Source organism: Microcaecilia unicolor, chromosome 12, assembly GCF_901765095.1.
Source record: "Microcaecilia unicolor chromosome 12, aMicUni1.1, whole genome shotgun sequence".
In the NCBI taxonomy this organism is placed as follows: Eukaryota; Metazoa; Chordata; class Amphibia; order Gymnophiona; family Siphonopidae; genus Microcaecilia; species Microcaecilia unicolor.
This window is the reverse complement of record NC_044042.1, coordinates 44,663,568-44,690,863: the sequence shown is the minus strand read 5'-3', so window position 1 is coordinate 44,690,863 and position 27,296 is coordinate 44,663,568. Positions and strand designations below refer to the sequence as shown.

The following is a 27,296-nucleotide window of genomic DNA, read 5'->3' as shown; positions in this document are numbered from 1 at the left end:
ATCCAATCCCGAATTGGAGCTGTGACATATCGATTGCGGCTACCGAGTACTCTGCGGGTGCATAACGCTTTCCATATTTCCTTATTGAAGAGTTTTCGAGGGTCTCGATGGCATCCTCAACGGCAGCAAACCGAAGATCTAGACGCAGATCCCGATCCAGAGTTTGAAGTGGATGAGGTCCTGGATGCAAAAAGACAGCGAGGAAAGCTATATTACTTATTGTCCTGGAAAAAGTTTGGCCCCAAAGACAACTCCTGGGAACCCGCTGCGAATGTACATGCTCCAGAATTGGTCAAAGCCTTCCACGCCCGGTATCCTTCCAAACCCGGGCCCAGGGAAAAGGGGGCATCCGGGGAGGATACTGTCCCGTCCCGGGCTCTTACCTGGCGGCCCGCAGTAGGGGGCGAGGACAAACGGAGGCCGCGGGATTCGGGGCGGCGAGGATGAGCCGCCGACAGGGCCGGCGCGGCCGCGGGCTGCTCCGAGGCCGGCGATCCGCTGGAGCAAGCGCCGGCCTCGGAGAAGGAGATACGCCGGTCAAGATGGTGGCGCCGGCGTCGTCGTCCTCCTCGCTGGAGCGGACCAGTGAGCCAGCCCCGCCTACTCGCGCCGGATTGGCGCATCGACAAGGAGACCCCGCCCGCCGGGCAGGCTGGCCAATCCAGGCCCCCTTGGCCTGCCTGGGCCAGGGGGATTGGCTCCAGCTGCTGGAAGGGGAAGGACGGCGGGGGATTTAAACCACGAAACGGAAGGAGTCCAGTGCTTCCGTTTCGTTCGTCAGAAGCCCACACAGTGGATCAGAGACTGTGTCTTCTTCAGCTAGCCGTCCTTGCTAGCCACCTTCAGAGACTGTGTCTTCTTCAGCTAGCCGTCCTTACTAGCCACCTTCAGAGACTGTGTCTTCTTCAGCTAGCCGTCCTTGCTAGCCACCTTCAGAGACTGTGTCTTCTTCAGCTAGCCGTCCTTGCTAGCCACCTTCGGAGTCTGTGTCCTCTTCAAGCTAGCCGCCCTTGCTAGCCACCTTCGGAGTCCACGTCCTCTTCAAGCTAGCCGCCCTTGCTAGCCACCTTCGGAGTCTGCGTCCTCTTCAAGCTAGCCGCCCTTGCTAGCCACCTCCAGAGACTGCGTTCCTCTTCCAGCTAGCCCTCCCTGCTAGCCCCTTGCAGAGACTGTGTCCTTTCCTGCGCTAGCCGTCCTTGCTAGCTGCCCTCTAGAGACTGAGTTGCTGACTACCAGCCAAGCCGACCGTCACCCCGCGGTTCCAGCAGTCCTGCTGACCGCCTGCAGCTGAGGGCTCAACCCTTGGTGAACGGCGGTCGCCGCGGGTGAAGATTCGGGGTGCGCGGCGGTCCTCGGAGGTCTTACCAGGCCTCTGGGAACCTAAGGGCTCACCAACAACCACCACAGGACAGTTGCTGCTGAAAACATGTTCACAAATAATGGGCTCCTTTTATTTATTTATCTATTTAGTTATTCATGACATTTATACCCCACATTAACCCGAAATACACTCAAGTTCAATGTGGCTCACAAACAATAAAACAAATAATTCATAATAATGTACAGAATATAACACAAATTATAATAAGTTCAAGAAGCAAATTAATACATGTGCAGTAAGTAACCAGGGATTTGAACTATCTCAAGGACAAACACATAGGGTGGACAGGTGAGAGCATAATTAGGCAGGACTAGATGGAAAACGAGATTATGAAAAGGGTGTGGGCAAAATTCAAATAGAGTTCTTTGTATTCAGAAAGGTCAGACTGAACAAATGTGTTTTTAAAAGACTTCTAAAAGTTAGGTAATCATCTGTAAACTTGATTGATTTATTTAGGAAGAGAATTCTAAATTTTGGTGCCTTGATAGGAGAAGGTAGACTTACCGCTTGCTATAATGGAAGTACCGTCAGGCTACCGCAGCAGCCCGGCGATACTTCCCAATTCTAGTGTGCTGTGATTTCCTGCGCTACTGTATCTGACGGTAATTGGGCAGTGCCACACACTGCCTGGTTACCGCCGGGTTAGTGAAGGAGCCTTTACTGCCACCTCAATGGATGGTGGTAAGGGCTCCCCCCGAAATGGCCAAGTGGCAAGTGCTTTACTTGCCACCTGACCATTTCCTGCAGGAAAGCGAGACCTTCTCTTTTACAAGCTGTGGTAAAACATGCGCTGATGCCAGTGCCGGCCCCCTTTTGTCGCAGTTTGGCAAAAAGGGGCCCAGTGTCACAATGCATCCACCTTCCTGACAGAACACAGAAGATCAGTCATAAAAGTCATTTCTACAACCAAAGCAGCATTTTATTCGTGGAAATGGGCTATTTGAAAATTGCTCACCCTCAAAGCAGTTAAAATTTTACAATGTGCTTAACTTTACACATATTGGGGTCCTTTTGCTAAAGCTTATAAACATAAGCATGCGCTAACCCCCAGATTCTATATAGTGTGCCTAGCGTTCCATATTCCATAACAATGTGCATAACTTAATTGGCAATAAGCTAATCAGCATTGATAAAAGCACCTAACAAGTGATAATGAGCACTAATTGATAATAATCAGAATTTAAGAGCATAACTCGCTAAGCATATTCTGTAATGAACTGCACCTAAATTCTAATGCATACAGTTCAAAAGGGGCACGGTCATGAGCGGGGAAACGTGCATTTCATGGGCGTTCCAAAATTTACACACATAGTTATAGAATATGGCCCAGTGTGCTACATGCAGGGATTTACTCCACATTTTCACTGGTGTAAATGGAGGCGCATAGTTTTAGGCACGGGAATATCAACTGAGCGTATTCTATATACTATGCCTAAATCTTATAGAATATGCTTAGGCAGAAATGGATTAGGCACATGGATTTTTTTAAGCGCCATAAATAGAATCTGGCCCTAAATGCTGCATGACCTATTTTATACCTATGGGCCATGTGGCACTTAACACACACTAAGGGGGGTGTCTCAGCGATTATCGCCAGCAGATTTCTATTGCCAGCTAAATACGTTACTGAGGCTTAGCAAAAGGACCCCTAAGCTTTAGTAAAAGAGCCCTATTATCTGGAGATGTTCCCAAGGTCATTTTTAATTGGTGGAGGAGAGGAGGTGGATGGCGCACTTAGGTGGCATAAATTAATTTACATATTTACAAAAGGTTGTGTTCTACCAATTTAGCCACATTCATTCAAGGCAGTTATCTTTCATACACAAATAAAATTATTAGTCATTCCAATTAAAATAATCAATCTACTCCAAGTGTACTCCACACGGTTTATAGAATACACTGAGCGCCCATCCGTGACTAAATTTAATCGCGGGCAGTTATGCCAAGTAAAACTTGCTGTAAAAGCCAATGCCTAAATTAGGGGGCACCTTCAGGAGGGGGTCTTTCAGGAGGGGGTGATTTTGGGGTGGTGTCCTTCGTGATGGGGTATACTCTTGTGGAAGGTGGTCTGATTAGTAAAACTAAAAAATGCTGATCATAGTGGGCTAAATATTGACATATTGACTGGTTGCTTTATAAATCATTTACGGGCAAATTTTCGAAAGAGAAGGACATTCATCTTTCGACATAAAATGGAAGATGGACATCCTTCTCACAGAGACGTCCAATTCAGTATAATTGAAACCCGATTTTGGACGTCTTCAACTGCAGTCCGTCGCAAGGACATCCAAATTTCAAGGAGACGTGTCGGACGTGCCTAACACTTGGATGTCTTTGACCCAAAATCGAAAAAAAACAAGGATGTCCCTTACAAACACTTGGATGTTTTCACCCAGACGTGTTTTTTTTACAAATAAGGTACAAAAAGGTGCCCGAAATGACCAGATGACCACCGAACGGAATCGTGGATGACCTCCCGTTACTCCTCAAGTGGTCACTAACCCCCTCCCACCCTCAAAAAACATCTTTTAAAATATTTCATGCCAGCCTCTAATGTCATACTCAGGTCCATGACTGTGCATGCAGGTCCCTGGAGCAGTTTTAGTGGGTACTGCAGTGCACTTCAGACAGGCGGACCCAGGCCCATACCCCCCCTACCTGTTACATTTGTGGAGGAAACTGCGAGCTCTCCAAAACAAATCACAAACCCATTGTACCCATATATAGGTTTTTGGGTGGGTTGGGGGGGGGGGGGGGGCTCAGCACACAAGGCAAGGGAGCTATGTTCCTGGGAGCAATTTATGAAGTCCCGGTTGGTGTCCTGGCATGTCAGGGGGACCAGTGCACTACAAATGCTGGCTCCTCCTACGCCCAAATGGCTTGCATTTGGACATTTTTGACATGGACATCTTAGAAGCCAAAGGAGCCCTCTTATTAAGCTTATTGCACAAAAAATGGTGTACCACGGGGCACACTTAGGATCCTACAGTAATTTTGCCATGTGCTTGTGCTACCCACACTCTTTTTTTTTTTGCACAGGGGATGTGTCTAGAGTTGAGAGTGGGCATATTCTATGCTAATCAGTTAAAGCAGCTACATAGCCACATGCTAACCATGTAATCCCTTACTGCCTACATAATGGGTGGTGGTAAGGGCTCATGCACTAATCTGCTTTAATGGCCACATGCTAAAGGCAAAATTAGCGCATGGCTATTATTCCAAAAAAATAGGAAATGCGGCCATTTTACCCCAGCAGTAAAAATGGCCTTAGTGTGCAGGAAAGATCACCATAAGGGTGCGCTAAGGCCTCTTTCCTGTTTGGTAAAAGGGCCTCTACGTTTTCAGCTGAAAATTCATATTATTGATTGATTGGGATTTATTAACCACCTTTACGAAGAGATTCACCCAAGGCAGTGTTAGTTTGGGAGCTTATAAGTTATCCCCCAGATTCTATATATTGTGTTGAGATTTACATGTGGAAATTGCAGCATATTCCATTACGATGTGCATAATGTAATTGTTAACAAGCTAATCAGTGCTGATAACTGGATATTAACAAGCAATTAGCACTAATTGGCATTCATTAGAATTTATGCGCACTACTTGCTAAGCGAATTCTGCATAGTTGCCAAAAAGGGGCCATGGCCCTGGGCATAGAATAGGCAGGTTGTGGGCATTCCAAAAATCTGTGCGCAGGGATATAGAACATACCTGCTCCAAGCCTAAACTTGGTGTAAATGGCTGTGCCTAGAGTTAGGCGCTGCCATGGCTGCTAGACATATTCTATAAACCCTCTAGGCGTATTCTATAAACTGTGCTTAGATTTAGGCACGGTTTATAGATTGCACCTAGGTGGAAATTTTTCAGATGCCATATATAGAATTGGGTCCTATGCTTATAAATTTAGGTCTGCCATTCATTTGCTTACATGTATGAGTTTAATTTATGCGCACAGTGCTGAGACGGCTGAGGGGGAATATTATTATTCATTGTATTTTATGTTGTTCAGTTTGTATTGTTATATTTTATTTTGTATGTATTTTTTGTTCCCCACTTACAATGTCTCAGATATAGCGGGTTAGAAATAAAGTTTTATTATTATTATTTTTATAACAGAGGTCTACAAAATACTTAGGGGCCCTTTTACAAATGGGCAGTAAGCCCGACGCAGGTTACCGCTCAGTAAAAAGGAAGTACCGCCGGGCTATCTCAGCAGCCCGGCGGTAGTTCCCATCCCCATCGTGCCATCATATCCAGCACCGGTGTGTATCCAGCGGTAATCGGGCAGTTCCACTTGCTGCCTTGTTACCTCTGGGTTATCGTGGGAGTCCTTACTGCCACCTCACTTGCCGCACAGCCATTTCCTTAAAAAAAGAAAAACCTACCTTTTATCTGCTGCAGTAAAAGGGGGCCTGGGGGTGCATCAAAAACACACATCAACCCCAGCGCAGGCCCCCTTTTGCCACAGCTTGGTAAAAGGGGCCTTAGTGGTGTAGAACGGGTAAATGTAAATTGATGTTTTACTCTCAAAAATTACAAACAGTAGGGGACACTCAAGGAAGTTACATGATAATACTTTTAAGCTGCGGCAAAAGGAGGCCTGCGCTGGGGTTGATGTGTGTTTTTGATGCACGCCCAGGCCCCCTTTTACTGCAGCAGATAAAAGGTAGGTTTTTCTTTTTTAATGTGTGCTGAGGCCCCCTTTACCGTAGAGGCTAAAAGGCAGGGTTTTAAAAGAAAGAAATGGACATGCGGCAAGCAAATCACTTGTCACACACCCATTTTGGGTGGGAGCACTTAACACCACCCATTGAGGTTACGGTAAGGGCTCCTGCGCAACCGCGGCAGTTCAAAAATAAATATTTTTGTAGCACTGGAAATGGTGCACTGGAGGTAGGAATTACTGCCAGGCTGCTGCAGTAGCCCGGCAGTACTTCCCTTTTAGCGAGCAGTAAGCTTGTGTTAGGCTTACTGCTGTTTTGTAAAAGGGCCCCTCAGTTAGTGTGCGCTAATTTTGTACACGTGATAAAGATGCTAGCGCGCACCTTAATAAACAGGGCCCTTTGAGTATAAATTTATGCACTCAGCCCTAGTAATTTTTCAGAAACCCAATAAAAGCATATATCGCAAGGGGGCCCTTTTACAAAGTGGCAGTAGGGATACTGTGCGTGTATCGTGTGCCAAATCGACACTACCATCTTGTTAGCACACCCATCTGGTGGTAATTTTGAAGTTGGTGCACGCTGTTTCCACGGTAGAAAATATTTTTCTATTTTCTACCACGGGGCGAGTTCCCAGTGGTAATCAGCAGCAAAGCCAAATTGCCACGTGCTGCATGAGTACCATGCATGTAGCGCGTGAGCCCTTACCACTAAGTCAATGGGTGGCGGTAAGGGCTCAGGCAGTAAATAGCCATACACTACTTTTAATTTTAGCACACTGCCATTTACTGCCCCCATTTTAAAAAGCTTTTTTCTCCCCAGCCCAGGTAAAAACAAGAGGCCTAGCGTGCACCAAAAACATGCGCTCATACTACCGCAAACCACTTTTTTCCACAGCTTAGTAAAAGGACCTCAAGGTTAGGAACATAAATTCTTTGAATATTGGACCCTCTGTAAAAAGTAACATTGTATTGCTATGAAGAAGCTGTTTGCATTGCATTTTCTTTTATTGTGCATTTGTTACAACTGTAGACATTTTGGGAGCAATTCTATAACAGGGCATCTAGAAATGGGCATCAAGAGGGCACATGATAGGAGTCTATATTCTATTAAGGAATGTAGGCACCTAGGGGGCCATTTTACAGAGTGGTGATAAGCCCAACGCGAGCTTAGCACTCACTCTTTCGGGACTGCCACCGGCTTAACGCAGCCGCCGGCAGTACTCCCGCCCCGAGCTTGCGCCATTTCTGAGGTAAAAAGAAAACCCCTGGAAATGGCTTGCAGGACGGTAACCCGGCAGTAATCGGGCATAGCTGTGCGCTGCCCGGTTTCCGCTGGGTTAGCGCAGGAGCCTTTATCGCCATCTCAATGGGTGGTGGCAAGGGCTCCCCGTTGCATGGCCATGCGGTAAGAGTTCTCTTACCGCATGGCCATGTGTGCTGGGGGATTTTTTTTACCTGCTGCTGTACAAAAAAGTCCCTGGCATGCGGGAAAAATTGCCCCCGCCGCCAGTGAAGGGCCCTTTTTCTCGCAGCTTGGAAAAAAGGCCCCCTAGTTTCCTCTGTAGAATATTAACATAACCAGGTATTCATGCACCTAACATTTAGGCGTGAGCAATTAAATGGGCCATACAGCTGATGTAAGTGTGAGTTCCTAAGGGGTCCTTTTACTAAGATGCACCGAAAAATGGCCTGCACTGGTGCAAGCGTGTGTTTTGGGTGCTCACAGATCCACTTTTCAGCGCATTTGTAAAAAATGCCTTTTTAAAAATTTTGGCCAAAAATGGATGTGTGACAAAATGAAAATTGGCGCGTCCATTTTGGGTCTGAGACATTACCACCGCCCATTTACTTAGTGGTAACGTCTCACGCATTAACCAGGCGGTAATGGTCTACGTGTGCAGAATGTCCTTTACCACCTGGTTAGCACCGCGCGCCGGAAAATATCTAGTTGTATATGTTTAGAAGCTGGGAAGTGACTTTTACATTTATTGACTTTTAAGGGTGGTCGTTTAGATAGTAGAGCTGTCACTAATTCAGGGGTCATTTTACAAAGGTGCACTGAAAAATGGCTTGCGGTAGTGTGGGCGTGGGTTTTGGACGCACGCTGATCCATTTTTTAAAGTGCCTGTAAAAGAGGCCTTTTTTGCCAAAAATGGACATGCAGCAAAATCAAAATTGTCACGTGTCCATTTTGGGTCTGAGACCTTACCGCCAGCCATAGACCTAGCAGTAAACAATCTGGGCGGTAATGATCTACGTGTGTCAAATCCCAAAATAAAAATTATTTTTCAGACACGCATAGCGGATACACGCCAAAATTGAAATTACTGCAAGGGCCACGTGGTAACTGGACAGTAACTCCAATTTGGCGGCTTGGTAAAAGGGGCCCTCAGTTTGGACTCAGATTATATGATCAGACCATTTCTTGTTAGAATTTCTTTCTACTGGAAGAACTGTACCAATGCTAGATTAACTTTTATGGGCAGGAAACATTATCCACCCCTTTTACAAAGCCATGCAGCAATGCTGGAGCAGCCCATTCAAATGGGCCCCTTTTACAAAGCTGCACTATCATTTTAAATGTACGCTGTGTAGATGCCCATAGGAATATTATGGTCATCTACATAGTTAGCAAGTGCTAAAAACGGTGGCACACCTTTGTAAAAAAGACCCCCAAAGTGAATGGGCTGTGTCGGCATTACTGCACCGGAACTGAAGCCTACGTGTCTAAGGGAAAGATTGATCCTGGCTTATTTTGGAGCCTCTTAATTCTTAGCCTTGAGGAAGGGGAGAGTAGTCAATTTACATTTGATGATTGTAAAGATACTGCAGTTATTGTGCTTGATCAAATAGTTCCTCTTAAAGCCAAAGCTTGTTTTCCTAGATTTAATGCCCCCTGGTATAATTCTAATCTCTTAGCTCTAAAACAGCAATGTCATTGCTTGGAACATCAGTGGTCTAAAACCCAGGATTTGTTATTAAGACAGATTGGAGAAGAACTGTAGGAAATTATAAAGCTAGTATTTTACAGGCTAAATGTAATTATTATAACTCTCTGTGTTGGGACCGCTACTATTTAACATATTTATAAATGATCTAGATATGGGAATAACTAGTGAGGTAATTAAATTTGCCAACAACACAAAGCTATTCAAAGTTGTTAAATCACAAGAGGATTGTGAAAAATTGCAAGACATCCTTACAAGACTGGGAGACTAGGCATCCAAATGGCAGATCTTTAATGAGAGCAAGTGTAAAGTGATGCATGTGGGAAAGAGGAACCCGAACTATAGCTATGTGATGCAAGGTTCAGCGTTAGGAGTCACTGACCAGGAAAAGGATCTAGGAGTCATTGTTGATGATACTTTGAAACCCTTTACTTAGTGTGCTTTGGCAGCAAAGAAAGCAAATAGAAGTAGGCATTATTAGAAAAGGAATGAAAAATAAAAACAAGAATATTATAATGCCTTTGTATCACTCTATGGTGCAACTGTACCTTGAATACTGTGTGCAATTCTGGTCACCGCATCTCCAAAAAGATGTGGAGGGGCATAATCGAACTGCGCCGGCCATCTATATGGGCAGCCATCTATATGGCCGGCGCTGCAAAAGGCAGTCCCAAACCGTATTATTGAAAAAGATGGCCGGCCATCTTTCGTTTCGATAATACAGTTGGGAAGGCCAAATATCAGAGATGGCCGGGTTTGAGATGGCCAGCATCGGTTTTCGCTGATAATGGAAACTGAGGCCGGCCATCTCAAACCCAGCCAAATCCAAGGCATTTGGTCGTGGGAGGAGCCAGCATTTGTAGTGCACTGGCCCCCTGACATACCAGGACCCAAACGGGCACCCTAGGGGGCACTTCTAAAAATTAAAAAAAAATAATAAAAATAGCTCCCAGGTGCATAGCCCCCATACCTTGGGTGCTGAGCCCCCCAAATCCCCCCCAAAACCCACTCCCCACAACTCTACACCATTACCATAGCCCTTATGGGTGAAGGGAGCACCTACATGTGGGTACAGTGGGTTGGGGGGGTTAGAGGGCTCACATTTACCACCACAGATGTAACAGGTGGGGGGGATTGGCCTAGGTCTGCCTGCCTGAAGTGCACTGCACCCAATAAAAATAGCTCCAGGGACCTGCATACTGCTGTCAGGGAGCTGGGTATGACATTTGAGGCTGGCAAGTTTTTTGGGGTGGGAGGGGGTTGGTGACCACTGGGGGAGTAAGGGGAGGTCATCCCCGATTCCCTCCGGTGGTCATCTGGTCAATTGGGGCACTTTTTTGAGACTTGGTCCTAAAAAAATGGACCAATTGAAGCCGGCCTTCTTTTTTCCATTATCAGCTGAAGCCGGCCATGTCTTAACAATGCCCCTGTCCCGCCTCTGTTCCGCCTCCCACACCCTTCTGAAACGCCCCTTTAACTTTGGCCGACTCTTTGACGGAAAGCAGTTGGAGCCGGCCAATATCAGCTTTCCATTATACCGATTTGGCAGGCTTCAAGAGATGGCCGGCCATCTCCCAATTTCTGTCGGAAGATGGCCGGCGATCTCCTTCGAAAATAAGCTGGATAGTGAAATTAGAAAAGGTACAGAGAAGGGCGACAAAAATTATAAAGGGGATGGGACAACTTCCCTATGAGGAAAGGCTGAAATGGCATGGGCTCCTCAGCTTGGAGAAAAGACAGCTGGGGGGGTGGGGAGATATGATAGAGGTATATAAAATACTGAGTAGAGTGGAACGGGTAGACGTGAATCGCTTGTTTATTCTTTCCAAAAATAGTGGGACTAGGGAGCATGCAATGAAGCTACAAAGTAGTAAATTTAAAAAGAATTGGAGGAAATATTTCTTCACTCAATCTGAAATTAAACTCTGGAATTCGTTGCCAGAGAATGTGATAAAAGCAGTTAGCTTATCGGAGTTTAAAAAAGATTTTGATAGCTTCCTAAAAGTTCACAAGTCATTATTAAAATGGACTTGGGAAAATCCACTGCTTATTTTTGGGATAAGCAACATAAAATGTTTTGTATTATTTTGGGATCTTACCAGGTACTTGTTACCTGGATTGGCCACTGTTGGAAACAGGATACTGGGCTTGATGGACCTTTGGTCTGTCCCAGTATGGCAACATGTATGTACTTATGACTCTGCAGCATCTAAAAATAAGCAATTGATTAAAATTGTAAACTCATTAATTAAACAAGAATTGATATCAGTTATGAGTTTAGCTTCTTCATTGGAACCTACAGTGAATGATTTTGCTGTAAGTCAGGATGCTGCTGAACCAATTGACTTTAGTCGCTGAAGAGCTACTGGAGATGGTTTGCTCAAAATCTGAAGCTTTGGCGTCTCCAGTTGACCATATTTGGTTAAACTTTGCTGTGCCTAGCATGGAAGACGTTTTGGCTTTCTACAGCACATTTTCTAAATCTTGTTGTCAGCTGGATATCTGCTCAAGAGTTATACTAAAATCTGCCCCTCCCTTGTTTAAAGCCTGGCTCTATACCATGATTGTTGACTACTTATTAGCAGGTCAGTTTCCACAGAGCTTAGGTGAGATTTTACTGAAACCAGTTTTAAAGGCTCCTGCCTTGGAACCAGCACAAGCATGTAATTATCACCTCATAGCAAACATTTATTTATTTATTACATTTGTACCTCGCGCTTTCCCACACATAGCAGGTTCAATGCGGCTTACATAGTAAATAGAATTACAAGTTTTGAATGAGAATATTACAAATTGTAGTAAGGATATGTAAATTGAACATGGAGAGGTAAATAAAGATGTGCAAAAGGAAAGGAGATAGGAAGGAGATAGGGAAGGAAGGATATAGGGAGAGGTAAGGTGTAGGAAGAATGGAGAAGACAAGATTGGGGGAACATAAGGAGACTGGGAGTCATGGTCTAAGGTATAATAATCGTCAGGGCAGATAAAGGTTCCTGCCTTGGAACCAGCACAAGCATGTAATTATTGCCTCATAGCAAACATTTTTTTGTTTGCAAAAGTCATGGAAAGCTTAGTGGCTAGACAGTTGGAGGATTATTTAGATCAACATGGCCTGCTTTTAAAGACCCAACCTGGTTTTAGACGAGGTTTTAGTACCAAAATATTACTTAACTCTTTAATGGCTAAAATTAGGTTAGTGATGTCACATGGGCACCAAATCATATTAATGCACTTGGTAGACCACTCTATTTTATTGAACATCTTAGATAATTTTGGTCTGGCTGCATTGGTGATCCAATGGTTTGATGGATTTTTAAGAAGGAGGGTTTATATTTTATTTATTTATTTATTTATTTATTTATTTATTTATTTATTTATTTATTTAATAGGATTTATTTACTATCTTTTTGAAGGAATTCACTCAAGGCAATGTATAGTAAGAATAAATCAAACATGAGCAATAGATAATTTCAGCAGTAAAAACATTCAAACAAAACAAAGTATGGCGTAATATACATTACAATGCCAAACACAATACACGGTAAAACATTTTAATAGACAGGATAGGGTGTAAGCAAAGATGGAACATATAGGTAGATAACACAGAGTAACAGAACAAGAAAATAAGGGACTAGTTTAAAGAGTTGCAAATGAGATCAGAAAAGTTCTTGAACATTATCTTAATCCAACTGCCAAGTGACAGAGTCTCAGAGTTTATAATTCTAATGAATTCACAGGGAAAGATGATAGTGCTGTCCGAGCACCCACCAACACCAGTATCCCTCACCAGTCACAGAGAAGCAGGGACAAATAACCCTCCCATAGCTTATTACTCTGGCCACAAAAAAAATCTTGAAGGCATCTCCTAAGGTTTCAGAAGGGGCAACAAAAGTCTGAATCTTGGGTCCCTATGGAGAGAGTCCCTCAAAGCTCTGTAGGAGTATTTCCCTGTGTGTCTCACCTTGCGGGCCTTGGCCTGTATAATCCTATGACAGCAAAATGGAGGCTGTAAACTCTGTCCCACACATCTCTGTGTCAGCAAGAAACAGCTTTGCAGCTTGTGGAAAATTACAGCAGAAGCTCAACACCAAGGACATGCTGTGGGCAAAGCAGGCCCCCTTATCTCCCTGAGAGGCTGGATCCAGCAAGGCGGGTGAGAAACAGAAAATGCATACCAAAATGTAACAACTTGAAGGTCAAGAACAATGGACTGTTCTTGCCAGGCAGTGAGCTGAGAAAGATCCAGATTGGTTCCTGCAGCCACCGGACCAAGAAGTACGGGGAGAGCGGGAACAAAGAAAGGAGTTAGTAAGAAGCCTTGGAAGAAGGTGGAGGTGAAAATAAGACCAGTGAGACCTAATAAGGTCCACCAACTGATGAACTGTGTATCTGGAGGAAAGTATCGTGGTTCAGCTGTACCTGCCCTGCGTGACCTGTGACCTCCTTATCTGCTGTAGAGTTCCCTTCCAGCTCTGACTAAGACTCGCTGCTATATCAGCTTGAGTCTGTGAGGTGTCCCATGCCAGCTACCGAGAGAGACGACCCTGAGGTCTCAGTCTGGTGAGAAACACGGTGATTCATTTCCTATTAGTCGGGGGCTAGTTAGTGGTATTTACCTGAGCAGAAGGCTGGTGCCGTCATACTTGTGATCAGGAGAAGCTGCTAATAACTGTACTACCTCGTAACATAGTGTGACTTATCAGTGGTGTAATTTTATCTGGTAACCAATAAGAATTAGTGTTTAGTAGTGTGACGTATGAGTGTAATTTTTATCAGCCAGTGATTTTGTATTCAGCCAAAGCTTGCAGAGTTCTATTTTGTATACCTTAGCTCTATTTTCTTACCTGACATACTATAATAAATCTAATATATATATATATATATATATATATATATATATATATATATATATATATATATATATATATATATATATTGTGAGGAAGGGGTTGATAAGCAGAAGTGGCAGGGGAGAAACGGTGCCCTTCTTCCAGGTAGGGAGGAAAAGGGGAAAGAGGGGGACTACAGAAACTACCGATCCCAGAAGGCCGAGCAGGGCCGAGGGAGGGAGGAGAGGGGAAACTACAAGTCCCAGGAGCCTGAGTTGAGGAGGAAACAGGAGGGGGAGGACTTTCCTTCGCAGAGAAGCCAGGGGGAGGAGGCCGATTGGGAAATGAGGTCTGAGGAAGGGAATGAGGAACACCTGCTGGGGGGGGGAGGGACCGAGCATATGGACTGGCAAGGGGGAGAAGAGGGAGGAGGGCCAGAGGAGATGGATATCTCAGCTTTTGCTCGTGGTCAGAGGGGAACTGAAGGAAAGTAAGTCCTGAAAAACACACTGTATGAATTCTAGACCTAAGCGGGAGGTTGTCAGGAGTGAGTGCTGACAAATGAGGGAGGTGGGTCTCTAGGTTTGGCTGAGAAGAAATTGCTAAACCTAGGGGAATTCATACAGCGATGGGAAAGTTTGGAACTGGATAGCATTTGAACTTGAAAGCTGAACTTTGTTTTAGAACTCTGTAGTGGGTAGAGAACTGAACTGGAGGGGCCGGTGACAGGAACAGGACCCGTATGGAGGCATTTTGGCTTGGTAGCCTGGCTGGAGAGAAGCCAGGGAGCAGATAAGCTTGGTTGCTGGCCTAAAACTGTGAATGCTTGTCTGCTCAAAAGTAGATGACGGCCTCAACCTGAGGAAAAGAAGGCCGGTCCTGAAACGGCTGGGCTCACTGCTGGCTAGAGGGAACCTAGCAGAGGAAGCCTGATCTGTGTTTGAATAACAACTAGAAGGAATACTAGTGGTGCGGAGGTGGTTCCCGGAGCGGAGCAAGGAGGGAGCAACACCTCGAGAGGTCGACTGGAGGAGGAGGTGACAATATATATATATATATATATATATATATATATATACATATATATATCAGCCTACAGACTCAGCTACAGTTCTTTCTAACGGAAGTATTTGGCTAGGTTCCAAGGTTCCCACCCCTAGACCTAATTCAGGATTATTTGCTTGCAGATAGTTCTGCTTAGGGGAACCTGGACACAGGTAATTTATTATCTGTGATTTATCCTACAGCTCCCCCTTGTCCCCAATACTCTTCAATGTTTTGATAACAACCTTGGGGATGTTTTTTGATTTGTCTAGGGAAAATATGTATTTATATGCAGATGATTATACAATAATACTCCAGTTGTCAAATTCTGTTGATGTTAGTATTAGTGAGAGAACCAGATCCTATATAATAATTTGTACCTCCAACGTTCTCTGGCTGGCTGTCTGGGTTCGTAACATTTCCTGACATCAGCAAGCCTCCAGCGTTCCCTTCCCTCTCACTGTCCTGGCCTCGCGTAAACATGTAATGACATCAGAGGAGGGAGGAACAGTGAGAAGAAAGGGAACGCTGGAGGCGAGCTGACGTCAGGAGATGTTACGAACGGAATGGAAGCCAGTTAGCCAGAGAACGTTCAGGTATAAATCGCTGGACATAGAGGGGAGGAGAGAATTGCGGGACATGGAGGGGAGGGCAGGGCAGGGCAGAGGAGAATGGATGGACATGGATGGGATGGGAGGAGAGGAGAGAATCGTGGGACACGGATAGGAGGGCAGGGAAGAGGAGAATCGCTGGACATGGAGGGCATGGGATAGGATGGGAGGGGAGAGAAGAATCGCTGGACATGGAGGGGAAGGCAGGGGGAGAGAGAAAAAAATGCTTACACGAGAGCCTTCCTAGGGCCCATTTCATTTTTCACGAAATGGGCTTGGTTCCACTAGTATTTTAATATAATGGAACCATCAAGAGAACCTCTTAGTGCCTCATTAATGATTGTAAGTACATTGTTTGTTTTAGAAACTTCTTTGAGGGTGTTAGGGATAATATTGGATATCAGCTAACTATGAAGAATCAGATTAAGCAATTTACTAGAAGAGTTTTTCTCAAGATGAGACAGCTACAATGAATAAAAAAATGTTTAAAATCTGGAACACTTCCAAATAGTGGTACAGGCATTGGTGCTGTCTCAGCTTCATTATTGTAACTCACTTTACATTGGTTTCTCTAAGTCAGCTATGAATCATCTGCAAATTTTGCAGAATGCAGCAGCAAAGCTGATTTTTGGCAAGTGAAAGTCAGATCACGTTACACCTCTATGAAGGAGTCTGCATTGGCTACCAGTGGAGGTTCTTTGTCAATTTCAATTATGTACTTTCTTAGGGTTAGTTGACTTAATTTAGAACACTTTAAAGATCAATTAGAATATTATTTCCTAGGGTTGGCCTAATTTCTTTTATATTGTAATCTACACTGATCTATATTATGGTTTGTAGCGGAATATAAATTTTACTGTAATTGTAGCTGTAATCCAGGCTAGGATGTTTATTTGGGGGAGGGGGAAGAGTAGTACATTTATTGGATTGTGTATATTAGTAAGTTATTGTACATTGTATTTATCCCACAAAATGGTATAGAAATGTACTAAAGTAAATTACATTGAACTGAATTATAATTTCAGAATGACTGGGAATGAAAGCCTCTCCTCATAAGTACATAAGTAATGCCATACTGGGAAAAGACCAAAGGTCCATCAAGCCCAGCATCCTGTCCCCGACAGAGGCCAATCCAGGTCAAGGGCACCTGGCAAGTTACCCAAACGTACAAACATTTTATACATGTTATTCCCGAAATTGTGGATTTTTTGCAAGTCCATTTAGTAGCGGTCTATGGACTTGTCCTTTAGGAAACCGTCCAACCCCTTTTAAAACTCTGCCAAGCTAACCGCCTTCATTACGTTCTCCAGCAACGAATTCCAGAGTTTAATTATGTGTTGGGTGAAGAAAAGTTTTCTCCTATTTCTTTTAAATTTACTACACTGTAGTTTCATCGCATGCCCCCTAGTCCTAGTATTTTTGGAAAGCGTGAACAGACACTTCACATCCACCTGTTCCACTCCACTCATTATTTTATATACCTCTGTCATGTCTCCCCTCAGCCATCTCTTCTCCAAGCTGAAAAGCCCTAGCCTCCTTAGTCTTTCTTCATAGGGAAGTCGTTCCATCCCCGCTATCATTTTTGTTGCCCTTCGCTGCACCTTTTCCACTTCTACTATATCTTTCTTGAGATGCGGCGACCAGAATTGAACACAATACTGAAAGTGCGGTCGCACCATGGAGCGATACAACGGCATTATAACATCCTCACACCTGTTCTCCATATAATTCCTAATAATACCCAACATTCTATTCGCTTTTCTAGCCGCAGCAGCACACTGAGCAGAAGGTTTCAGTGTATTATCAACGACGACACCCAGATCCCATTCTTGGTCCATAACTCCTAACGTGGAACCTTGCATGATGTAGCTTTAATTCGGGTTCTTTTTTCCCACATGCATCACCTTGCACTTGTTCACATTAAACATCATCTGCCATTAAGCCGCCCAGTCTCCCAGACTGGTAAGGTCCTTCTGTAATTTTTCACAATCCTCTTGAGAGTTAATGATTTTGAATAACTTTGTGTCATCTGCAAATTTAATTACCTCGCTGGTTACTCCCATCTCTAAATCATGTATATATATATATATTAAAAAGCAGTGGTCCTAATACTGACCCCTGAGGAACCCCACTAACTACCCTTCTCCATTGTGAATACTGCCCATTTAACCCCACTCTCTGTTTCCTATCCTTCAACCAGTTTTTAATCCACAATAGGACATTTCCTCTTATCCCATGACCCTCCAATTTCCTCTGTAGCCTTTCATGAGGTACCTTATCAAACGCCTTTTGAAAATCCAGGTATTATTAAACTGATTAAGCTGCACCACTAAGAAGACATTAAGCAAACTATATATCATTAGTCTGCTTTTGAATAAATTCAAGAGTCTCTAAGAGCAACAAAATATAGTGTGAAAGTGAATTTATTAAGAGACATGCTTTCCCCACCAAAGTTTTCATAATAGTAATTTATTCCTGTAACACAGGCCACAAACAGTGTTTAAGTTTGCAATAAGCAAGTACAAGTTACATATGTATTATGATGTCATCCAATGGTATCATCACTTGGCCCTTAAATGCAACAACAATGCTTCAGTCCCGGTCTTTGAGGGGCTGCCAATGTCATCTATTTGACTTGTCAAGTATCATTGATGAAAAAGCCACAAACTTCAAAATACAGCAATATGATTCATTTTGTCATTATATAAAGTTCTGCATTTTATTTTCTTGCTCCATCTTTGTGGAATCCTTTGCCTAAGCATCTACGTTTGGAACATTCTTATAAATTGTTTTGTGCTGAGTTACAGACTTATTTATTTGATGAAGCTTTTACAGGTTTTTATTCTGGAATGATATTCATTGCAGTACTCAATGATGAAACTAAATTTTCTTGAATGAAAGAATATGTATTTTACCTATTTCTTGTTGAATGGCTCTTTCCTATCATACTATGTTCTGCTTTTATTTCAGTTTTAATTGCATTATTTTATTGTGAACTGCTTTGATTTATACTTCAAAAATGGTGGTATATTAACATTAATAAACTATAAAGCAGACAGAATTCCTCCCTATTTGATCCGTCTGCACTGGTTGCTGGTTGAGGCTAGAGTTTTGTTTTTGTTTCACTGTTTTTTTTATTTAAGATTTACATGGTAATTCACCTCAATGAATGCATTCTCCAATTCAAATGTTTTTCTTCCTTGAAAGCTCAAACTACAAGTTCAGTCAATGTTTGATTTTCCAAGCTTTAAAGAAAGGAGAAATAAGAGAATGTTTCATTCTCTCTGGTCGTTGCAAGCTGCCAAACAATAGAAAATGCTTCCTTCTAGTTTATATCAGATTAATGATTAATATTCTTTTAGAAAAAGCTTCGAAACATTGTTATATCAAATGTTTGTCTAGGCTTTTATAATTTTTCTTATTGTATTCATGGAAGGATTGTTACATTAGAAATGTTTTAATATTGTTTTCTGTGCTTTTGTAAAGCATAGTGAACTTCTTTGGTGATATTTGCGATATAGAAACACTGGATTATGCTATGTTATGCTATGATAAATACGCATTAGATGGCTTGATTTGCATACTGCCTCCACTATGTGCACAACAGCAAAAGCAAATAGCAAAAAAAGCACAAGGAGTCTTCAAGAGTGGAAGAGTCTCAACTCTGCTTTATTGATCAGACCCAACATGGTCCGTGTTTCTGCGAAAATTGCCTGTGTCAGGGGTCTACTCAAGTCTCCAGCAGATTTGTCTTTTTAAAGGCAAGGGTGTTTTTCAACACTGGGGGGCCCTTTTACTAAGACGTATAGGCGCCTATGTGCATCGAACGCATGTCAATTTGGAACTACCACCCGGCTACCATGAGCCCTGGGCAGTAATTCCATTTTTTACGCATATCCAAAATTAATTTTTTATTTTTCTACCATGTGGTGCTAACCGGGCGGTAATTGGAAGTGTACGCACACTGATGATTACCGCCCAGTTAACACGTGACACCTTACCACTAAGTCAATGGGTGGTGATAAGGTCTCAGGCTCAAAATGGACGCATACCAATTTTTATTTTTCCGCAAGTCCATTTTTGGCCAAAAAAAGACCTTTTTTTAAGGTGCGCTGAAAAACAGACCTGTGTCCAACACACATGCCTACAACAGTGTAGACCATTTTATGGATGATTGATTCTCTTAGATCTAGATACTGTCATTAGACCCCTAACATGGACCATGTCGGGTCTAATCAATAAAGCAAGGTTGAGATACCACCACTCTTAAAGGCTCCTTGTGCTTTTTTGCTATTTGCTATCTCTAAGGCAGGGCACCCAACTTCCATAGCACATATCTCAAAAGGGTGTGGACATGGGAGGGACATGGGCATGCTAGGAGCATTCCAAAAAGTTATGTGCATAGTTATGGAATACTGGGCCAGCATGCCCAACTTGGGTGCCAACATTTACACCAGGTTTCAGCAGGTGTAAGTCTGGCATCCAAAGTTAGGACACAAGAATCTGTGCAAGGTGCTATTCTCTAAAGCGTGCACACCTTTTATAGAATAGTGCTTACCACTAATTTTTGTGGTGCCCATTTTTGGACACCATTTATAGAATCCGGCCTGTACTGAGGAAGCAGTTTACAAAAATAAAACAAGTGAAAGAAAGCAATTGTTAAAATATAAAGAAAAGAAAAGCATGATATTGGAGAAGGAAAAGAAATTACCATTACCTCTAAATTATTTTACAAAGCTGTATGCAATTATGATATTAACAGGAAGATTGATCCTAAAAAGCATATTCTTAGATAATGGTTGCAAATCACACCATTATCTCTACATTACCATCTAGTTTGAGCTTGTATGATAGTGGTCTCAAAAAAGGAAATCCAGTAAACACATCACCTATTTTACACATTTCTAAAAATAAATTTTTTTTTGGTTTGTTTTTACCCACCCTATTCTGGATTAAATTGTTGTAACTGTAGTATAAAATATACAGAAGAGTTGACCAGCTGACGTGTTCCGATCTTGAATTTAGGAAAGCCTGGAATAAGTGCAGAGGATCCCAAGTTGCAAAAAAATGAGGGGAAGACCAAAGACCAAATGGAATCCAAGGCATCACCCTGGGAATGAAACTGGGCAAGATAAATGGACCATATGGTTCTTAACTGCTGTCGCAATTCTGCAGTTTTCTATCTGTACTTCAACAGCAGGCACAAGTTTGTCTGTCTCTGTACAAATGGGGATGGACTAAGGGCCCCTTACTTCATGGTTGTCTTTTGCTCTAGAGTAGTAGCATTCATTCCCAGTGCTTGAGGGCTGCCAGTGAGTCAAGTTTTCAGGCTATCCTGTTCTGCCTTTGAGATAACCCACAGGCAGATGCATGCCCAAATTTTAATAGGTGCCAATTAACATCAATAATTGGTTACAGTAATCAATACTTATAATACTCAATAATTGGCACCCAATTAGCGATGATTCAGAGCTCATTATTCAATTAATTTGTAGGCACCTCTTGGGCACACACACAAATCTGGACATGAATCCAGGAGTACATCCCATTTTTTTTAGTGGTATATCAATTGGATATAAACAAAACTAAACTAAGGGGTGAGGGATGGGTAAGTGAACATGGGTTGGTACAGTGAGATCAGATTCAAGTGTATTTTCTCACTAGTTATTGCATTGGACTCTATTAGTGCACTCTTTATTGGGAAATGTATACTGCATTGATTAGTATGTGTACTATACAACAGTGAAACAATGTGCATATCTGAACTAAAATCATAATTGCAATCCCTAGCAACATTCATTTTTCAAAGGTACTTACCTAGTTAGTAAGTGCTGATAACTGGATAGTGCTGGCCAGTGGAATATTCAGTAGCACCAACTAGATATATTTTCTCTGACCCCCTTGGAACTACATAGATTTTATTTATTTATTTATTTATTTATTTATTTACGCATTCTTGTATCCTACTATTATCCCAAAACAAGTTTCGGTTCAAAGTGGCTCCACCTGCCCTCTAGGGCTGTGAAGACTGCCTTTACAGCATCTCAGCCTCATCTCACCCAAGCAGCAGAAGTCTAGACCTAGGAACTGAATTGAGTACTTTCCGCATGGAGGTGCATCTGGCCACTAGACTGGCCTGGATAGGCTACTTTGCTCTTTAACTGGTACTGTTTTTATAATATGTACTAATGACATTATACTTATTTCTACTTATTTGCCATTTATAGTGCTCTTGGGAATGCTGTACAAGTTATCTGGGAACGATTATTTGGAACAGAGAACCTCCCATGGTTAGATCCAGAGCAACAGAAATTAAACTGAATAAAATAGACCAGCTGGTCCTCAATGTCACTTTCACCCACATGGACAGCATAACTAGTGCCGAAAAGAGCAGAGCCACCATACTAAACCCCAAGGACAAGTACTGTAATGGAGATTCCTTAACCATCCAACTTGATATGAGCAATTACTTGGGTGGCAGAAAGAACTATGGGGGAGACTTTCTGAGAGCAAGGATCTACTCATCGAAGCTTAAGGCAGGAGCGTCTGGGAGGATTGACGATCTGAACAATGGGTCTTACCTTGTGCATTTCACTTTGTCATGGGAGGGCAGGGTACAATTTTCCTTACTGCTATTCCATCCCAGTGAAGCAGTGTCAGCACTATGGAAGGCAAGGAATAAAGGATTCAATAATATTATTTTTACTGGAAAATTTGCTAGTTCAACCCATGAAGCCTACACTGAATGTGGATTCCATCTGAACTCAACAGCAGAATTATGCGAGTATCTTGACCAAAGGGATGAGGAATTTTTTTACTGTGTGAAGCCTCCACATCTGGCATGTGGTGCTTTCGTTTCCCTGTATTCTAGGAACAGGGAGCACTCTTACCTTGAACATTTCGAGAAACCTCTCTTTGACAGGTCAGAAAAGTCTAAGTCTATTTGTTACATTGCTTTAGCCAAACAGCAATTTAAATATTGTTTATTATTTGGGAAGATTTATATGAAGGATGTCTGAATTCATGTTCACACACCTATAGAATTTATTTGGTAAGAAATTAAGAACACAGAGCCTAATGGCACATAAAGATCACAAGACCCACTTAGCCTGCGCATTCCTGATACAACAACATAAGAAGTCTCAGGCTTTATCTCACATCTTTGCATCTAAGGATCTAAGGATCTTTTGTGCTTATTCCAGGCTACAGTTTTGTTCTCTGCTGAGAGACTGTTCCATGGACTGTTACCATTTCTGTGACTCCTACTTCTAAAATCTGTTAGCCTCAGGTCAAGACTATTGTTCTTGACCATCTTTTCCACTAGAATATGTCTTTTATTGATCTGTGTAGTTTCCTTGCCTAGCTTTAGAGGGGGTAGTGTAGGAAGGTCATATTATTGGTGGGAGGAGGAGAGAAAATTTATTACCTACACCTGGAGCATTGAAGCAGAATGTTTCCTCCAGCCCTCTGCACCTCCACCAAACTATTCCTAGGTCTGAGAAATTTGAAGATCTATCATATGTTCTGCCTTATTTGTTTTTAGCTTTAATCCTGCAAATCAGCCTTTTTTGCATCTTTCCATATTTAAGGTCCAGGATTGGCGTAGAAATTCCCAGAAACTTTGAAACTCTTGAGGTTTCCAGGTGTGAAAGTAAGTGAAAATATTTTGGGCAGCAATCTCCTCATTCTATGATCTTGTGTGCATAATTTTATGCTTAGCATGCAGGTCACAGAATACCTAGTTACGTGCACAAGTTAATTGACAAATTAGCTGTTAATTGACACTAACAACCAATTTTCAGTATTAATTGTTGCCAATTGGCGTTAATTTGCAGTTGCATGTGTTACTGCATGTAATCAGTATTATATAAGCTGGGTACACACATTTTATAGGATGTAACTGTAAGGGTGTGTGGACGTGGGAGGGGCATGGGTGGGTCAAGGTATGCCCAGTACTTTGACACTAAGGGCCAGATTATATAAATGTGGCAAGTAGCATGTATTAAATTGTGCGTGTGGCCAATTTACGCGCACTACTCAATTGAGTAAGTCAATCAGTGATGATAATTGGCTGATAATAACCAATTATCATCACTGGCAATAACTGGAATTTAAGCGTGCTTTTTTTCAGGCATATTCTAAAAATAGGTGTGTGTAAATTTCAATGCATATAGATGAAAAGGGGACACAGCCATGGGAGGAATGTGGCATTAAATAAGATTTACACACACAACTCACTAAGCATATTCTGTAATGTGGTGCGCCTAAATTCTAGGTCGCATAGTTGAAAAGGGTCATGGCCAAGGGCAGGGTGTGGACGTTTCTAAAATCTATGCACTTTGTTACAGAATACACCTGATCTGCGCCTAATTTAGGTGTCGGGATTTACACTAAGTAAAACATGGCATAAATGGCCGCAACTCAGCGTTATTCTATATACCATATGGAAATTTAAGCCTATTCTATATAATTTAGATGTACTTTACAGAATACACCTAGGTGTATTTTTTTTCTGTGCAGAATTTTCAGGCGCCATATATAGACTCTAGCCCCGCCCATGGCCACACCTCTTTTCAACTATGAAACTTAGAATTTACACACACCACTTTACAAAACATGCTTAGTGAGTTGCGCACATAAATCAATGGCAATTAGTGCTGATAATTGCTTGTTAACAGTCAATTAATAGCACTTAGTTAAACAATTAAGTTACGTGCATTGTTATAGAATATGCTTTGATTTCCACGCAAAAATTAAGTTGCAATATATAGAATCCTGGGGACAGTTACCAATTGTCCTTAACCACCAGTCCCACAAACAAACAGCACACCCTCTTTTAAATCATGCGCAATAGGTCAGCTCAAGTGCAGACACCATACTGAGCCTAATTTTAGTCTCAGCATTTGAAGACACCATATGTAAGGACACAGTTCCATATAGTAAGGAGGATTAGTATCAGAATTACAATTAACATAGGATGGAATAGAGTAGTCAGAACAGCAGTAGCAGAGAGGGACCATCCAGAGAAAATATCATACCAGTGATGTTCAGTGAACCTCTGTGATGATTCCCCTACTTCTCTAAGTTGACTGGACATTATCAAGGTTTAGCTCATGCTGTAATATTGATTCATTGTCAGTGTCCAAATATTGCAACATCAAGTTAACATTAACAACACTCTTTAATCAGGTCAAATCAATCAACGGGAATAGTTCATTGGTTAATTCTTGACACTGATAAATTTGCTGATATCTGATTGCCAAAGCTAATGACAATACATTATGAAAGCAATGACTATTTAAGTTGTACAGATTGCCATGATACTATACAAACATTATGCATACCAGTTTGTATTACCTCAGTGTAATTAGCCAGATATATAATTTTCCAGATACATATGTTAATAGTATGTTGGAACAAGTACAGTTCATACACTGGGACTCGTAGTCCACGTACTTGATTATACCCCACCCATATACACCCCAAATCATCAAAAGTCTTAATAGCATTCCATTGGATCATATCACCACTTAACTGAGATTGTAAAAATATGTTTTGTACAATTATGGGCATAGTATAATATTTACACAGCTTAACATCTGTTACGGTCCGGTTATATAGGACAAAGTATGCAATACATTGGTTCTGGGTATTTTATTCTTTGTGTAACACCCAGATATCCTGTGGAATATTAAACATTTGTTACCAGAGTTCTGGATTATGTATATACAATTGTGTTCTGAAATTTCTTTGCCGAACAGGCAGTCCAGTTGACAGCCCATGTTAATGTTTTCCAGAACATCTATATTTTCCTGGCAGGAATGGGTCCGATGTTTATCAATTTACAATAATTGCTTTTTAGATTCCCATACTGTGGAATTCCAATCGCCCTGCAACTTCAGTGCAGATTCTTAATTGCCCACACAACTTTTGCAAATGTTTCTAATTCTATAGAGTTCATTAGACTCATTCCAGTACCTGACCCTCCCAGAAATGTATTATACCATGCTCGCCTAAAATGACACCCTGGTACTCTTGGCAAATCAGAAAAGGTAATGAAGGAGTGGAGGAGTAGCCTAGTGGTTAGGGTGGTGGACGTTGGTCCTGGGGAACTGAGGAACTGAATTCAATTCCCACTTCAGGCACAGGCAGCTCCTTGTGACTCTGGGCAAGTCACTTAACCCTCCATTGCCCCATGTAAGCCGCATTGAGCCTGCCATGAGTGGGAAAAGCGTGGGGTACAAATGTAACAAAAACAATATACTGCACTATTGTCATCTGGGGATTAATTCCTGTATTAATGCAGGTGGATGGTAAGGCTACCAGGGAGTACAATGATACAGCAGCCTGAAATGGCGTTACCCCCAATACTGCCCCCCACTGAGGCCTCTTTGCCCCTACAATTGAAGTGCTATTCACACACACCAAGGTGGAGAAAACTGGAAAGGTGCAAGAATTAGAGCACATTGGTGAAATTCCTGCTAACAATATCCTTGCCGTGTTCCTCGTTAAGCTCAACAAGTAAAGAATAATAGTACAGTTAAGAGAGACATCAGATTGCATGGTAACTAGTACCACAGATGATGTAGTGGCCCACCATTTGGAGAGTGTCAGTTCATAAGACTTATAAGTGACCACAGTCACAACAGGAAGTAACACAGCTTGAAAGATTAGCAACCAAAATGGTTTCATTTGGTGCATTGGCCACTGTTTTCTACTGTAGACCATATCATTGAGTTTGAGGTTATGCCTCCAGAAGCCATCATCAACTAATCCTGAACCTGTAGAAAACAAACAGCCTCCCATTATTCTTTTAAATACACCCTTTCCTGGTTCAGTGTGACTAACCCATCCTGGCCCGTAATGGGTATGACAACAGTATTGTTTCCATCAGCTGTAACCATTTTGCCCTCTTGGATATTTCACCCATACTTTTGCACCATTGGCCACTCGTAGATACAAAGCCAGACTTGCCACAATCCGTAGGAGGCAGGGAAGAAATGGATGGGGTAAAGGGTTGGCGATACAGTGAAAAATCAATTCAGCCACCTGGTCTCCAGCCGAAAAGGCAAATGGGCTGGCACAGGACAGAAAATTTGCTTGCAACTGTCCACAAAAATCAGCATCAATGACACCTCCCAGCAAGATAATGCCCTGTCTGTTCAAAGATGAACGAATTTGCAATGGTCTCACCAGCCAGGCGGGAAGGCAAGTGCGAACCCAAGATGCAGTCTGTGGGGTTGCATAGTGTGCAATCTTCAGGACTGTAGATATCCAATCCTGCTGCATCTGGAGTGACACACAAGGGCAGTTTGGCTGTAGCAGACAATAACTGAACAGTAAAAGTAGGGATCTTTGCAGGAGAATAATTTTCCAAAGACATAATGTGTAACAAAGGAGTATCATTGGTAGTAACAGGTTTATTATTAAGTTCCATGCATGCAACCATGAGGTGCTGAGACCACTTAGAGTAATCAGAAGTGTGTTTATGCAACTCTGTTTTCAATAATCCATTCAAATTTCAATGAGGCCAGCCACTTGGGGGTAATAAGGAATATGATAAATCCATTGTACATGGTTCTCTGTAGCCCATTGTAGAATTGTTTGATTCTTAAAATGTGAACCGTCATCCGATTGCACTTCCACTGGATATCCATAATGGTAAGCGATATCCTGTAGAAGGGGAATAGCGGAAGCAGCAGTTGGCGCCCTGGAATGGTGAACAACCAAAAATGCACTAAAGGTATCCACAGCAGTTCAAATATATATGGAACCTTGAGAATAAGTGAGAGGACCTATAAAGTCAATTTGCCAAATTTG

At 42.4% G+C, this 27,296-nt stretch overlaps 1 protein-coding gene across 2 annotated transcripts in view; it reads left to right on the top strand.

The window, feature by feature from the left end:
* LOC115482307 (NXPE family member 1-like) overlaps positions 1 to 27,296 on the top strand; it is a 198,564-nt gene that overhangs the window by 33,174 nt on the left and 138,094 nt on the right. For both annotated transcript variants that reach the window (XR_003944064.1, XM_030222005.1), the window contains 2 exons: positions 21,704 to 22,398; positions 23,066 to 23,127. Coding sequence is in view for 1 of the 2 variants with exons in the window: in XM_030222005.1 (XP_030077865.1) it covers positions 21,704 to 22,398; positions 23,066 to 23,127 (757 nt within the window). In the remaining variant the exon portion in view is untranslated. The remainder of the gene's footprint in view (positions 1 to 21,703; positions 22,399 to 23,065; positions 23,128 to 27,296) is intronic.